Here is a 15,491-nt window from a genome sequence, read left to right as displayed (position 1 = left end):
CTGATATAATCTGTGTCCCTGATGTTCTCCTGACTGCAGATTGACTGGTCTGAAGTAGCTTGGCAGAAACAGTCACACAAATACACACACAGAGTCAATCCCACAATTTATCAGTATTTTAAGAATCTGACATACAGTAAGGATATTCTAATTCTTCAAAAATAAAAAAATAAAAAAAGATGTTCTTAAATCAAAGACATGCTCCATTCTTTGAAAGACACCATTTATTTTGTTAAAGTCAGGCAGGATCATCTATTGAGAGGTAAGTGGTAGGTGCTGACCATGAAATCTGTACACATTTTCCTCGGTGAACTGCAAGATAAAAGCCATAGGCAATGCCCCTGACTGAAATCTCGCTGTACAGAGCATTCCACAGCTGAGCTATGACCGAGGCTGAGCCGTCAGCCTTCGCCCAGGAAGGCCAAGGGCAAAACGTAGCACCAGATTCTTTTTATATGCAATAGAATTACTATATACAAAGGTATGTACATTGACTGACGGCAATCTTTGGGTCCCCGCTACGCAGGCATGTAAGAGGCCAACAGGGGAACGGACAGAACCATTATGTGCTTTGCTGAAAGGGATAACAGGGCACTAAGTATTGCTGTGTAGAAAAAGTTCTCAAAAGACAAGACACCAAAAGGCGGGATACAGACACATAAATTCTATTTTCACATTTTACAGACATATCATCAAAATGACCACAATACTGTAATTGAGGGGTAAGAATCACAGATAAAAGCTTCGTGTACATGAAAAACAACTGCACCACCATCACCGTGGCTGTCTTCCCAAGCAAGGAAGAAGGGCAGCCAGCTTTACCTTTGGACGTGACCACTTTTCACAGCAAGCGACCACACCACGTGGGAAGGAGGAGGACATCTCATTGGCAGAGGAGGGTTTTTTCAAGTCAGAAATAGCTGAACTGATGAGGAATAAAAACTGGTGAAAAGGCATTCCCCTCTTTGGCATGGGTGGGCTGCCAAGGGAGGGTTTCAGCCGGCACTGCTGATGCTCACCAGTTTGGCGCCCTCTAGGGGCGCACGGGTGTCAGTGCAGCACTCGGGAGTCCAGCTGCTCCCCCCAGAGCACAAACTAACATCCTTTAAGACCTTTGTGTGCATGTGTTTCCTAAGGTGGCGGCCACTGACAAAACGACATCTCCTCACCCGCTGGAAAACTTCTTTTGGGGAAGTAAAAGAAAATGAGGCATCGCGTGATCCCTCAGATCGAACCCAGGTCTAAACATCGCTTCAACACGACCTCATCCTAGGGGTTCTCCCACCTTTACTCTTGCATCGAATCAAGCGAGCCTGGCAAGGAGATACAATGGCTCCACAACGCTCAGATAAGTCCAAGTGCAGTATAACCGAGCCACTGGTGGTGGAGCAGCTTTTCATGGGTGTGCTTGTCATGCATAGATCCTCTTTGGCCAAGTGTCTACTTAAGTCTTTTGCCCATGTTTTCATCGGGCTGTTTGTTAAGTTGGAGAGTTCTATGCCTTCTGGGTAGAGACTGTCACATACCTGATATGTAAGTACTTTCTCCTGGTCTGTGACTTGTCCACTGGAAAATAACAGCACGACTTTTTTTTTTTTTTTTTTTTTTTTTTAAAGGAAGCGATTCTGTACGATTTTGCAGTGTCAACCAGTCAAAAGGGTACAGAATCTCTAAATTCTATGGGAGAAAAAGACCAGATTTAGGAGGTGTGTAGTCCACGGAGACCTCTGACAAACCAGAGCATCGGTTTTTACAGTAAATGGAACGTGAACCTTACGGCATGGTAACAGGTAACGAATGGGGAGAGGCAAAAAGAGACATGCTGGCAATTATCATCAGTGACCATGCAAACGCAAAATAAGTGTTCTGGGGCAAAAGTAAGAACGATCTTGTTGGTCTTAGGAAACAAATATCTAGCCAGCACAACACTACCAGACACACTTTCAATCCAGTAATTTCACTTCGTGGGAAAGCATCATTGGAACCGTGATATCGGAGAAGTGCTAAAGCGACCGGTTTGCTCCGTGTGTGTCATGAAGCATGCACGCGATTGGCTGAAGTGGCGACTTCAGAGTGAGTGACCCCCCCCTCACCCCCATGTAAGCGATTCACTTCCCAGCTGGTTTTCCACCACGTGGAAAACTGCTGCCCTTTCCAACTGTTCACAGAGCATCATCATAGCCATCATGGTTTTTGCTGGGGCCAAAGTCACCATCCTATGACAGACACGGCAAATGCTCGGCGCTGGTGGATGAGCAGGAAAACCTGGCAGCCCACACCCCCGGTTCACCGCGGGACAGCTGGGCCGCCAGGCTGTCCCCTCTGCTGCACCTTCTTTGAGATTTGCTCGGCTGCTTCCCGAGCCGTGGGGCTGAGCGGGGGAAGACGGAAGGGCAGGCCTCACACCAGGAATGACCCAGTGCCCACACCAAGGGACCGAGCCCAGTCCGCGCCTCGGGTACTCCCTGCTCGGCAGGGCCCGGCCCCTGTGGGGCCACTTCAAGGAAACAGCTAACAGGGGCCCCTCTGCTCTGCCTCGAAGAAGGGAAGTGAGACATTCAATAAATCACCCCAAACGCGCACACGAATGTTATTGCTTTTCTAAAGGCTGTTTCGCTACGGGAGGGTTCTGGCTACGGGAGACCGATGCAGGCTGGGGTGTGCACGTGCACCCTGGGGACCCGAGCTGGACGGCCCGGCTTCCGGCCTCCGCCCTCCACCAGGGACTCCCCTCATTTGCCTCTTTCGGGCTGAAGGCTGTCCAACAGGCACTTCAGCTGCTCCTCACCCAGGTGGATTTTGTCGTCCAGCTCCCGCTGCTCGATGATGAGGGCGGACTTCATCTTCACGAAGTGCTCGTAGTCCGCCAGGCTCTCCTGGCTGAGGTAGCTGGCCAGGATGTCGAAGACGATGCCCTCGCGGCGGTCCAGGTTCTCTTTCAGCTCCTTGGCGTCCTCGTGCTGCTGGACCAGGACCCGCTGCTTCTCGAGCAGGGATTGCTGGAGAGACACACAGAGGCAAGCCCGGTGAGGACCAGGCTCTCTCGCAGGGGCTCGGCCAAGGCCTCCGAAACGCCCGGCCACTCTGGGGGCTGGTCCCGTGGGGACCCCGACACCATCCAGGTGAAAGACCAGAGATCGGACGGGGCCCCTGAGCTGGACCCGGGACGCGGGCAGAAGATGCCTGGCAGATGTGCGGCTCCAACCGCAGCCCCAGCGCCGGCTCCCGGCCTCTGCCACCTCCTGTTCCTCCTGCCACCTCGGGAATGGCACACAGAAACAGCCAGCAGGACAGTCATCCAGTGACAAAGAACGACAGAGCTGTGAGACTCTGGGACCCTGAATGTCCTTTCCGTGACAGTTCTGTGGCCAGGTTGGCAAAAGGAATAGATTCTTAAGCAATTCCGGGGTGGGATTTCTAAAGCCTTCAGGACGAGGAGTCGCAGCCTGTGACTGAACCTGCAGAAGAGGACGCGTGAGGGCGGGAGGTGGCGGGTGGGGGTCGGTTCCTTTGCTCCTTACGAGGCTCCTGCTCTGGGGACACGGGCGCCCCATTTGCAGGAGGTGGCACCCACAAGTGCTCCCTGCCTGCTGAGCACACAGCCTGTGCTCTCGAACCTTAATGAAAATACAGGGAGGGATGAGTGCAGCACCGCCTTCCGGCATCTGCTGGCTGGAGGACGCCAGGGTTTCCTTTCCTCTGCCTGAGTTTCTGACACCAGCAGAAGCCCCTGCTATTCTGCCACCGTGCCACCGGGACACTTCCCAAGGGCTACGCGGGAGCATCCAGGATGCGGGCGCACGTTGCCAAGCGCTGACACGCAGAAGGGGCCCAGCACAGACGCGCTGCTATTAAACAGTAGCTGAAAAAAGAACCTGCTCTTGGGGTACAGCTTCCAGGGAGTGCCCCCCGACTGCCGAACCTTTCCAGGTAACCTGCCCACTTCTCTGGGATACCCTGACCTTCGGCTGCCTATGAAACAGACACAGCGTGTTTTCATGGAAAGAGGCGAGGCAAAGGCAATGAATTCCAACCAAAATGGAAAGAGACCACAGCCGCTTCTAGAAATGCAGTTTGTGCCATTAAAATCAGTTGCGCTGACGGGCGACTAGAAGCTGCTGAGACTGGCTTCCTATGTCCCCATCTGCCCACGTGTTCGTCTCCTATCTGGAAGCACGGGGAAGCCTTCTGAAGCCGGACTCCACAGCTCGAACGCCTCCGCACACCTGTCTCCGCAAACCAAAAGCCCTTGTGGACCCTGAGATTGCCATCCGACCCTGGCCACACCGGAGGCTGGGCCACTGTGTGGCACCTGGGCGTGGTGCTCAGACTTTCCCTTTGGGTCCAGGAGGGTGACGCTGCGACAGCCACGCACGAGCCCAGGAGGGCAAGGGCCTGACCGCTCCTCATCTCTGAGAGGGACCCCTCTGGGTGCAGGAAGGGCTGTGCAGCCAGGTACCCAGGAGCACAGGCATGGTCTGTGGGGTGATTCCTCCGATTTCCCCCAAATTCTTAATGAGCCTTTGTTGGTTCCAAGCACAGGAAGGGAGATGAACTGAAGTGCAAGGACAATAAATACTATTTTTTCCTTTGAATCAATACTTGAGAATTTAGTATTTCAGTTATGTACAAATAAATCTCTCTCGCCCGTTCGTGTTAGCTCCCAACTTCTTTCAGATAAACTTGGCAAAGATGGCCAAGCGAGCAAACTGGATGGAATACGAATTTAACCCAAGGGGATCAGGGGTCCAAGCCACAGTTATTTTTTTCAAACCCTTACAGAGTATGTTCCATGACCGTCGCTATGGAGGAGTCTCCAGAGCCACTCTCTAAGTAAGATCCTTCTGTGTAACCTGAAGCCACTCTCCCCTAGAGTCCTAGGGGTGGGGTGCCTTTTCTGCACCCCTTTTAGAGAAGTTCAGATGCCTGATGAATGACGAAGATGACCATTCTGCAAGCCTACTATATGCTAAGAAGCAAAGTAGAGAGATCACTGCTACCTGACCTAGCCAGGACGGGAGATGTTATCCTCCACGGGGCCAGGCCGAAGTGCAGTGCCAGGGGAAGTGCGCCCTCAACAGGGCAAGTGCACCCTCGCCTCCCACCCTACAGAAACACCCGCCTCCCGCGCGCCTCCCAGGTCACACGCGTTGGTAGCTACCCGATCGCTGGCAGAAGCGCTGTCGTCCAGGTTATTGAGGGCGTTCTCCACGCGGGCCAGGCGGCCTGACAGCGACAGCAGGAGGTTCACCACCTTGTCCAGGTCCCCGATAAACATGCGGAACTTGTCGAACTCGTTGGGCTTGCAGACGTCCTTGGCGAGGGCCTCCACCTCGTCCCCAAGCGCGCTGTTGGCCTGGATGTCCTCCAGCAGGCTCTGCCGGGCCTCCCGCAGCACGCGCAGCTTGCGGCCGAGGCTCTCGATGAGCTCCTGCTGCGGGCACAGGACGTGCACACGCGTTAGGGCCGGCGCTCGACCCTGGGCACTGATGGCCACAGCGGGGGTCTGTGTCCGGCTCACCTGAGCCAGGGGACCGCCTGCTTTGCATCAGCAAATAACAGAGGAATTTTAAGACCGGGGGAAGAATAATGACTCCTGGTTCAACCACTGCTCCTTAATTTAGAAATGAAACACAACCAAGCCATTCTCATCCTGCTCCCGTCCTACCAGACAAGGCGGGGTACGCACAGGAAACCCCACTTCAGCCTCTCTCTGTGCAAAGACTCCCAGGGCCCCTGAGATGCTGAGCGCGTCATTCTTTGGAAGTGCCCCATCTGAAGACTTACACGCTCAGAAGCTACTGAGTCCGGCACTCAACTCTGTGATTAAAAAGTGTCCTTGGAGTTCCCGTCATGGCGCAGTGGTTACCAAATCCGACTAGGAACCATGAGGTTGCGGGTTCCCTCCCTGCCCTTGCTCAGTGGGTTAACTATCCGGCGTTGCTGTGAGCTGTGGTGTAGGTTGCAGACGCGGCTTGGATCCCGCGTTGCTGTGGCTCTGGTGTAGGCCGGTGGCTACAGCTCCGATTGGATCCCTAGCCTGGGAACCTCCATATGCTGCAGCAGCGGCCCAAGAAATAGCAAAAAGACAAAAAAAAAAAAATGTCCTCCACACAGAATTAGCAATGAAAACTTAAGACACTTTTTTTTTTCTTTTTAGGGTCACATCTGCTGCACATCTGAACTGCGTCTGCGACCTACACCGTGGCTCACAGCAATGCCGGATTCTTGACCCGCTGAGCAAGGCCAAGGATCGAACCCACAGCCTCATGGAGACTAGTCGCGTTCCTAACCTGCCAAACCACAATGGGAACTCTAAGACAATCTTGTCGAATAACCTACCAATCTCAACCTGACCAAAGTGCAAATAAATGGCTTTTTAAAATGTGGTACAATATACACACTACAACGCTTCTCGTTTTACCTATTTTTAGGGCCCTGCTCTGCAGCAGTCAGCACCTTCTCGCTGCTGGGCACCTCCACCTCCATCTCCAGGTCTCTTTCGTGTTCAGATACTGAAGCTCCGACCATTAGCCTCCCTCCATTAGGCTCCCCATTCTCGCCTCCTGCCAGCCCTTCAAATGACGACTTAACAGAGCACCAAAATGACACGTGTCAGACCTTTGCATCGGCCACCATGCCGAACTGAAGCCGCACCACATGGCCGGAGCTGAGGGGCTAAGGAGCTGATATCCCTGTCCCTATCCTCGCATCTGAGAAAGGCTCAGAAGGGGTGCCACGGGTGCGCCTGCCGCCAAACAGCCCTTTGCCCACGAATGTCTTTCTGCCATGCAATCCGCCCACAGCGAGCTCTGCAGCTGGCCGGACACGGCCGATGAGGAGGGGCCAGCGGCGAGGAGCCAAGTCACATGTCGTCCTTCTGGAAGTCTGCGGCCACCCGCCTGCGTGAGATCCGCTCCCCTCACCCAGCCTTAGTCTGCTGCCTCGGCGGGTCCCGTGGGGTCTGTGAGGCCGGCTGGCCCACGGGAAGAGGACTGGCAACAGGAGCAGCGCGCACAGCGCACCCCACGAGGAGGATCAGACCGGCAGCTGGCATCTTCGAGGGTGATGCGGATTTTTCAGCTCACGCGTTACAACAAGCAACACTATCTTACATCCCATGGACCCATGGAACGGTCCACGCTGGCTCCTCTCCTCCCGGGGCAGTTTCCAAACTCAGACTCCGGACGGAGTCTGCAGGGCTCAGCGGAGAGCAGGCACAGGCCTGTGAAGAGCTCCAGGGCGGCATCCACCGCTGTGCGGCAGGCAGTCACAGCCACCTCCAGGCGGGTGGCGTGAAGGCGACTGAGACCCCTGGATGCTGAGTGCTCAGCCTGCTGCTCGGCCTCAGGAAGGGCCCACCTACCCGAGGCACTTATTGGCCAGAGAGAGTGCAGGTCAGAAGCTGTTCCTTCTGTGGCTCAGCAAGGTTAAGACCCCAACAAATACCCATGAGGATGCGGGTTCCATCCCTGGACCCACCCAGTGGGTTGAGGATCTGCCACCACCACAAGCTGTGGGGTAGATCGCACATACGGCTCTGATCCCACCTGGCTGTGGCTGGGGCTGGGGCTGTGGCCAGCAGCTGTAGCTCCAAATCAACCCCTAGCCTGGGAACCTCCATGTGCTGCAGGTTCTGCCCTAAAAAGGAAAACAAAAAAAAAAACCCTAAACACTAAACAGTTGTAAAGGACGGTCACCGTCAGTGCAGACTAGGCAGCAGGCTTTCTCTGCTAGGAAAGACCAGACAGAATCCATGCATTGCTTTGGCTTTTCCAGCTCAGGATACCAAGAAGTTTTCTTCCCTTGGTAGCTTAAGACTGTATGCATCTAGATTTCTTTGAGGTTTTCTCTCAGCGTGCGCGTCTACTTGTGCTCACGCTTGTGCAGCCGCATGTCTGTACACCGACCCATCCGAGAAACTGGGGTCTATGTGCATTTCGCATCCCACAGCTGACAGGGGACCCATAACTTTGACTTTTTTTTTTTTTTTGCTCTTTAAGCCCGCACCTGCAGCACATGGAAGGTCCCAGGCTAGGGGTCGAGTCAGAGCTGTAGCCACCGGCCTATACCACAGCCACAGCAACGCCAGACATCAGCTGCATTTGTGACCAACACGGCAGCTCATGGCAATGGTGGATCCTTAACCCACTAAGCGAGGCCAGGGATCGAACCTGCATCCTCATGGATCCTAGTCAGGTTCATTAACTGCCGAGCCACGAGGGGAACGCCTTTGACAATCCCGACGTGAGGGAAAAGCACAGAACAGATGACAGGCATGGAGAACTTTCCTGGTTCCCGCCTGGCACCACTCCTAACCTGAACCAACGCACCAAACAATTTTGATGCCTGTGGCTGGACAAGGAGCCCTCCCCCGTGTTCCCAGTGATTCTCCAGTTGTGTTATTTGTGAGCAATGACCGTAATGAGGATTTCTTGCCAAAGCCACGAAGAGATGCCTCCAACAGCGATGGCACCAGCCGGGCTTGCCTGACCCCAGGGCACTCTGCCACAAGCCCAGGTTCCTTTATTGCTTCCTTTCTATGTGCTGCATAGATTTCTATTAGCAACACTTGCCCCTTCTTCCTTAAAGGGCCATCACAGGAAGTGCAGACACTGCCTCTCAAAGATGTAGAGGCCAGAGACCATGCCCAGGGCAGCACACAGAGCGATGGCCTGTCTGCCTTCGGATGCCCCGTGCAGGTCTGGGAGGCCGTGGGTTAGCGCACGGGGGGCAGAAGGCGGCCCGGTCTCAGCAGGTGCACTGCCGCCTCTCCCTCCTCTGCTAGGATGGGCCCCGTTTCCGCCCCGAAAGCCCCGCGTCTATCCTGTTCCACAGGGGTAACAGGGTCTTTTCTCTCTGCGCCTTGCACCCACCTCTTGGTTCTGAGGAAAACGCTAGCCCTCAGAGATGCCAGGCTTCAAGCCATGAGCCATCTGTGCGTCTCTCGAACCATCGCCATCACTTGGCTGCCACAGTTTCTGAGCAGAGCCTGCCTGCGCTGCCCCAGGTATGGAAACGTCCTCGGCCTTCCTAGGTTAATGCTTCCACCGGCCCCAGAATCCCTCGTCACATCCCTGGGTGGGGGCTTCCGACCCCTTACAACAGAGGATCGCCTGATATGGCACATGGCTTCGCGACCACACCGGCTGAGGTCCCCCAGGGAACATCTGGCACACAGGTCTTTGGGGCTCTTGGGGTCTCCCCGTCACGTGACCAATCAGGGCCTCCCAAGCGCACCTGCTCGGCCCTCCCCTGCACATGTGGTAACCACGTGGCCCCGTAGATGTGCGGGCACCGGAAAGGGGAGGAAAGAGAGCAGCAGTCGCCTGTAAGTGACATTAAGCAAAAGAGCAGGATTATAGGGTCACCAACGCCACAGGGAACTCCAATTTATAGCACTTGCTGCTTGTGGGGAAGCGGACATATGCTTCTGGAACTAAACAGTCGGCTTGCAAATTTAACCATGGTGGGCAGGGCAGGGGGTTGGTAGGCAGTCAAGAGGCAAGCTCATGGGGACTCATGTCCATATCAAAGCTGCCATCGATGGGGAGGGGGCGTCCAGCATCTCATGCTCCCAAAGAAATCAGAAGAGGTGCCAGACAGGTGAAGGCAGGCAGTTACCCTGGCAGCAGCTTCCCAAATTCAATACAGCATGTGATGCAAAGGCATACGGTTGAGAACAAAGTTCCAGAGAGTTCCCGTCGTGGCTCAGTGGTTAATGATTCCGACTAGGAACCATGAGGTTGTGGGTTCCATCCCTGGCCTTGCTCAGTGGGTTGAGGATCCGGCGTTGCCATGAGCTATGGTGTAGTCGCAGATGTGGCTCAGATCTGGCATTGCTGTGGCTGTGGTGTAGGCCGGCGGCTACAGCTCCAATTCAACCCCAAAATGGGAACCTCCATATGCCGCAGGAGTGGCCCTAGAAAAGGCAAAATGACCAAAAAGGAAAAAAAGAAAAAGAACAAAGTTCCATGCATCTAGGTGGGGATAGAGGCACAAGCATCCCAACTGGATGTTTTTCCTAGTTTTATGAGAACAACTGAAAACTTATTTTTTAATTCTGTATTTTTAAGAACATGGAAAATGTGGAGTTCCCATTGTGGCTCAGCGGGAATGAACTGGACAAGGATCCATGAGGATGTAGCTTTGATCCGTGGCCTCCCTTGTTGGGTTAAGGATCTGGCATTGCCGTGAGCTGTGGTGCAGTTCACAGACACAGCTCAGATTCCACGTTGCTGTGGCTGTGGCTGTGGCGTAGGCTGGCACCTGCACCTCCGATTCTACCCCTAGCCTGGGAACTTCCATATGCTGCAGGTGTGGCCCAAAAAGACGAACAAACGAAGGAACGAAAGGAGGGAAGGAAGAAAAGACAAGACAAGGCATGTCGTGCTAGATACAGGGCCTCTATCAAAGAACCAGAGCCAAAGTCTAATTTTTCACTTCCTTTTTGAAGTATATAAAAAAGCCGTCATTTCCCAAGCTGAACATAATATATTTTCGTGCATGGGTCATGACATTTCTTCTGGAATACCTGTGTCTATCCCATTTGAAATCAACTGATAGCTTTTTTTTGAGCAACTAACAATATAAGCATATTTTCAACATAATCCTTTGTAAAGGTCTCTCAAAAAAAAAAAAAAAAAGGTTTTTTTCTTTTTGCTGAAAGGTCTCTCCAAGCTGCTACGCGTATGGAAAAGATTCCCAGGATGCTACTTCCCTCCTTCTCTCCTCTGGGCGCTGAGTGTCACACGCACGGCCCCTGGCGACAACAGCACATGCTACCCTCTGAAACCGTCTTCAGCAATTCCTTCGGGCCAAGGCCTTCCTATACAAACCAGGTGACCACACCTAGAGGTCACAGGTCTGGCCTGCGGACAGGACCTGACGATGTGAAGGTCCTCCGGTAGTAACGACACTGGCGCTGAGCGCGGTAATTTCACCCCTAGCACCACCTCACGGTCACACTCTATTTCATGCCTGACCTCATCTCCACTCCTGCCGCCTCCTGGGCCACACCGCTCCAGCCCCTGCTCTGCCACGTCTCCCACACATCACCCAACGCCCACCCCAGGCGCTTGGCACTCGCTGGCCCCACTTCCCCGGCACAAGCGGACATTCCCTAAATGACTCCAGCTCTCTGTGCCACCAGCAGCTCATCGGAACCCTCGCCACCGTCAGACTCCTTTGTCTCTCTCTGTTCCTTCACCTCATTTTAGCTTTCTGGCCAGCCCACCTGTTACATTAAGGGCTGGCACACCTTTTCTGCCAAAGACCAGACGGTAAAGACTTCGGATCTTACAGGCCATACAGTCACCGGTGGCAACGACTCACTCGTGCTGCTGCAGCGTGAAAGCCACCAGAGACCACGTGTAAATCAATCCATGGGGCTGTGTTTCAATAAAACTTCATTTACAAAAGCAGCTGGGAGCCGGGGGAGGGTTTGGCCCACGGGCCCTGTACCGTGGATCTGTGTTTGGGCTGGCGGCCGTCCCTTCCGTGAGAGCGCATAAGCGCCTTCAGAGAAGGACGGACTCTGTTGTGTTCTTTCTCCTCCCACAGGCCTGAGTTCTGAGAGTCACATCAATGATGCTTTTTGACTTGACCATCTCCTGTCAACTTGAAGATCATCTGATTACAGACATGTGAAATGGATAATCAAATAGGAGACGTGGGAGTTCCCGTCATGGCACAGTGGTTAACAAATCCGACTAGGAACCATGAGGTTGCGGGTTCGGTCCCTGGCCTTGCTCAGTGGGTTGACGATCCGGTGTTGCCATGAGCTATGGTGTAGGTTGCAGACGCGGCTCAGATCCCGCGTTGCTGTGGCTCTGGTGTAGGCCGGTGGCTACAGCTCCAATTGGACCCCTAGCCTGGGAACCTCCATGTGCCGCAGGAGCGGCCCAAGAAATAGCAAAAAGACCAAAAAAAAAAAAAAAAAAAAAAAGGCGACGTGAGAAATCCCATCGTAGCTCAGTGGTTAACGAACGCAACCAGTATCCCTGAGGATGCGGGTTCAATCTCTCGTCTTACTCAGTGGCTTAAGGATCTGGTGTTGCCGTGAGCTGTGGTGTAGGTCACAGACGCAGCTTGGATCCTGCGTTGCTGTGGCTCTGGCGTAGGCTGGCCCCTAGCTTGGGAACCTCCATACGCCATGGGTGCGGCCCTCAAAATAAGACAAAACAAAAAAAGGACATGTGCCTTGCACAAGATCCCACAATCAAGCCCCCTGGATTTTTTGTTTTGCTTTTTCATATTTTTAGGGCTGCACACTCAGCATATGGAGGTTCCCAGTCTAGCGGTTGAATCGGAGCTGAGCTGCAGCTGCCGGCCGACACCACAGCCACACAGAGTTCGAGCCGTGTCTGTGACCTACACCACAGCTCACAGCAATGCCGGATCCTTAACTCACCAAGCGAGACCAGGGATCGAAGCTGCATCCTCATGGACATGAGTCAGATGCGTTTCCGCTGAGCCATGACGGGAACTCCAAGACCCCTGGGTTTTAACTAGGCTAGCAGGAACATGTCGGTTGGACTTAAAATGAAAGGGCCCTGTGCCCACTTGGCTCCTGTGATGCTGGATCTCACGACAAAGAGATGGCAGAGACGGTGGTAGAGAGAACCATTTTTAAAACAGAAGCCTTATCCACAAGGACTTAACCTGCAGGCCCAAATGTCAGCGTCCCACATAAAAGCCCAACACCAAGGCCGACAGACGCGAGGTTCGGGGCCCAGGCTGGGGGTAGGGTCGGCGCTGCCCGCCCGCCCACCTGCCGGCGAGCTCATCCCCGTTTGGGATTCCAGCTTCCCTACCTTCTTCACTGACAGGTCGTGGTCTAGGTCGCTCCCTGAATCCTCCTCAGGCTCCTGCTGCTCCTGCAGGTCTTTCATCTTAATCAGCAGCTCCGCCTTGGGGGCCGACGTGCTGTAGTAGGTGGAGTTGGTGGCCAGGGACACGGCCGCCGGCACACTCGGCTCCTCCTTCCTGGGGAAAACCCATCACAAGGCCAGTTAGCTCTGACCGTACACACAGACGTGCCCCTAAGTGCCACAACCTGGATTGCGACCAGCAAGCAGGGGTGCTAACAACAGGACACTGGCCCAGGAGGGAGATGGCAAAAGGGAGGAAGCTTACAACTCAAACGCCACGCCACACAACCCTCAGGGCCCCTCGGGGGAGGCACGAGGGTACGGCGGTTCTGGCCAGGAGCTTGAGGTCTCCAGGGAGACGTGTGCCACTCTCTGTAAGCAGGGCCTCGGGCCCCGAATTCACCGGGCAGCTTTCTGCCAGCAGCCGCATTTGCTGCCTCTTGCTAAGGCCTCATTCGCCCCCGCCCGCCCTGGCTGCGGCCCGGCCCGCGTACTCCAGCCGCTGTCCATCGAGGATGCTTAGGGAGCTGACGCTCAGCAACAGGGAGGATGAGGCTCCATCCACTCTGGGCAGATGACTGAGCAAGAGAGGCCGGCAAGTGCTCTTTACAAAGCAAATCCCCTCCCTCAGCGCCACCAAGGGCCACCTTCAGGAACACAGACGACGCAGTCTCAGCGCTCACTCCTGTGACAAATGTCTCAACCTCAGCACTAGTGCCACTTGGGGCTGAACCAGTCTTTGCTGGGGGGGCTGTCCCGTGCACAGCAGGGTGGGGAGCAGCACTGCGGGGCTTCACCCGCTAGATGCCAGGAGCATCTCTCCCACCTGTGACAAGCACGATTGGATCCGGACACTGCCAACTCTCCCCTGGGGGGGGGCGCCTCTGTGCGTGTGTGCGTGTGTGAGCAACTGCCCCTGACCGGGAACCCCCGCCTTATGAAGAAGAGCCTGTGCGCATCACCAGAAACCTGTCGGCCTCACACTGCGGATCTTCTGCCTCTTTGCCAGGACCTGGCCTCATCACCTCAGGATGGGCCTTGAAAGCCTTGGGTGAGTAAGACAAAAGCCACAAAGCGCTCCGCACCAGGCAGTGCTTTTCGCAGTGTCCCCAAAGAGCAACCGTGAAGACAAGCAGATACCCCCTCGGCCCGTGAGCCTAGGAGGCGCCGGCACCGCCAGCCCCGAGGCGGAGCCCAGGGCGCGTCTACTCACCTCTCCTCCGCGGACCTGGGAGAGGGCACTTTGGGGAGCAGCTTCCTCCGCTGCTGCGCCTCCTCCAGGAGGTGCTCGTCCTTGGGGAAGATGCCCTCCATCAGGTCCATGGTGGTTCGGATCTTCACGCTGGGGTCCAGGATGTCGGCCAGGGACTTATCCTTGCCGGCGATCTCGCGGGCCAGCTCTTCCGACTTGAGGTCTTCCGCGGTCCTCTCTCGGGCCTTCGCGTAGCCGAGCGCGGGCGGGGAGGCACGGCCGTCCCTGGCTGGGGGCGCGGGGGCGCCGGGGGCCGGGGGCGCGGCGCCCTGGCGGCTGTACAGGCAGAAGCGCGAGTACGACTGCTCGGACGTGCTGAGCGTCTTGATCTGGTCGCGCTCGAGCCCGCTGGGCAGCGCGGGCGGCTCGGCGGCGGCGCGGGCCAGGCCCTGGCGGCTGTCCCTCGCGGGCTGGCTCTCCGAGTGCACGATCTTGATGGGCACCATCTTCACGGTGGTGTTGTTCTCCATCACCCGCTCGATCCTGCCAAGAGAAGAGCCCTCGCTGAAGCCCCACGGCGCGCCCGGGCACAGGCCAGAACCGGAAGCCAGACGACAAACCAGTGGGTCCCTCTGCGTCAGGGACAGGTGGGGAGGACGCACTCGGACACCTTCCGCCGCCCCGGGGGAGGGAGCTTGTAGGTCACACGACGTCCCAGGACTCCAGGACAGGGAGATGAGGTCCAGGACTGCCCGCCACCCTGAACTCGGTCTCCCCACCCTCCTCGGTGGCTGGGTGCCTTTCCCTTTTCCAACAGTCATCTCACAGCCACAGGAGCCTGAGGGCCGGTTTGTGGGCTTACTGACAGATGGGAGGGCAGTCTACCATTCCTTTGTTTTTAGTTCAATGGCACAGCTAACAAGCCCCATCCCTGAAATGGGCCCTTGTCGGGGAGCCCTGCAAGGGACCAGCGTATTGCACGGCAGGAGCAGCAGTGTCTCAGCCGGGGTCTCTCAAGGCTGGGTTCCTGCATGGCGGACTCCTTCACAGTGGCTGTGTTCTGAGGGGTGCCCGGGTGCCCTGGGCCTCGCCCCCACCTGCCTGCCACGCCCCCACTTCAAGCTGCCCTTCACACGCACTTCATATGGAGAGGGAAGAATCCAGTGGGAAACCTGGACGTGCCGCTCCTGTGTTATCTTAAATGATTCAGGTGGATTTCCCTCTTTCAAAAAAAGTTTCTCAGTGAAAGGAGCAGGAGGAGCTGAAGCACCCACCCGGGAGAGAGAGAACGGAAAGAAACAGTTTAGTGGATGAGATGGGGCTTCGTCTGGACCACCTGAGCACAGACTGATGCCAAGGGACCCTGCAGACTAGGGCCAGTGGGACAAAAATCCATCTCAAGCATCTTTAAAGGACACCGTGGAGAA

The 15,491-nt window shown here is 55.5% G+C and overlaps 1 protein-coding gene across 3 annotated transcripts in view; it reads right to left on the bottom strand.

The window, feature by feature from the left end:
* Positions 1-206: 206 nt before the first annotated feature.
* The window catches only part of LOC146394462 (shroom family member 2), a 153,817-nt gene continuing 138,532 nt past the window's right edge, over positions 207-15,491 (bottom strand). For 2 of the 3 annotated variants that reach the window (XM_085007093.1, XM_085007095.1), the window contains 4 exons: positions 14,086-14,607; positions 12,816-12,987; positions 5,162-5,434; positions 207-2,999 (listed from right to left, as the gene is read on the bottom strand). In XM_085007093.1, the coding sequence (XP_084863219.1) occupies positions 2,733-2,999; positions 5,162-5,434; positions 12,816-12,987; positions 14,086-14,607 (1,234 nt within the window). In that variant the 3' untranslated portion in view covers positions 207-2,732. The remainder of the gene's footprint in view (positions 3,000-5,161; positions 5,435-12,815; positions 12,988-14,085; positions 14,608-15,491) is intronic. The other variant, XM_085007094.1, reaches the window with a different exon arrangement.

This window comes from Sus scrofa, chromosome X, assembly GCF_054392235.1.
Source record: "Sus scrofa isolate SSC_HxYL_T2T_F1_AM1 chromosome X, Sscrofa_HxYL_maternal_Yorkshire_Landrace_v2.0, whole genome shotgun sequence".
NCBI lineage: Eukaryota > Metazoa > Chordata > Mammalia > Artiodactyla > Suidae > Sus > Sus scrofa.
The sequence above is the reverse complement of the archived record's forward strand: the minus strand, read 5'-3'. Positions and strand labels throughout refer to the sequence as shown.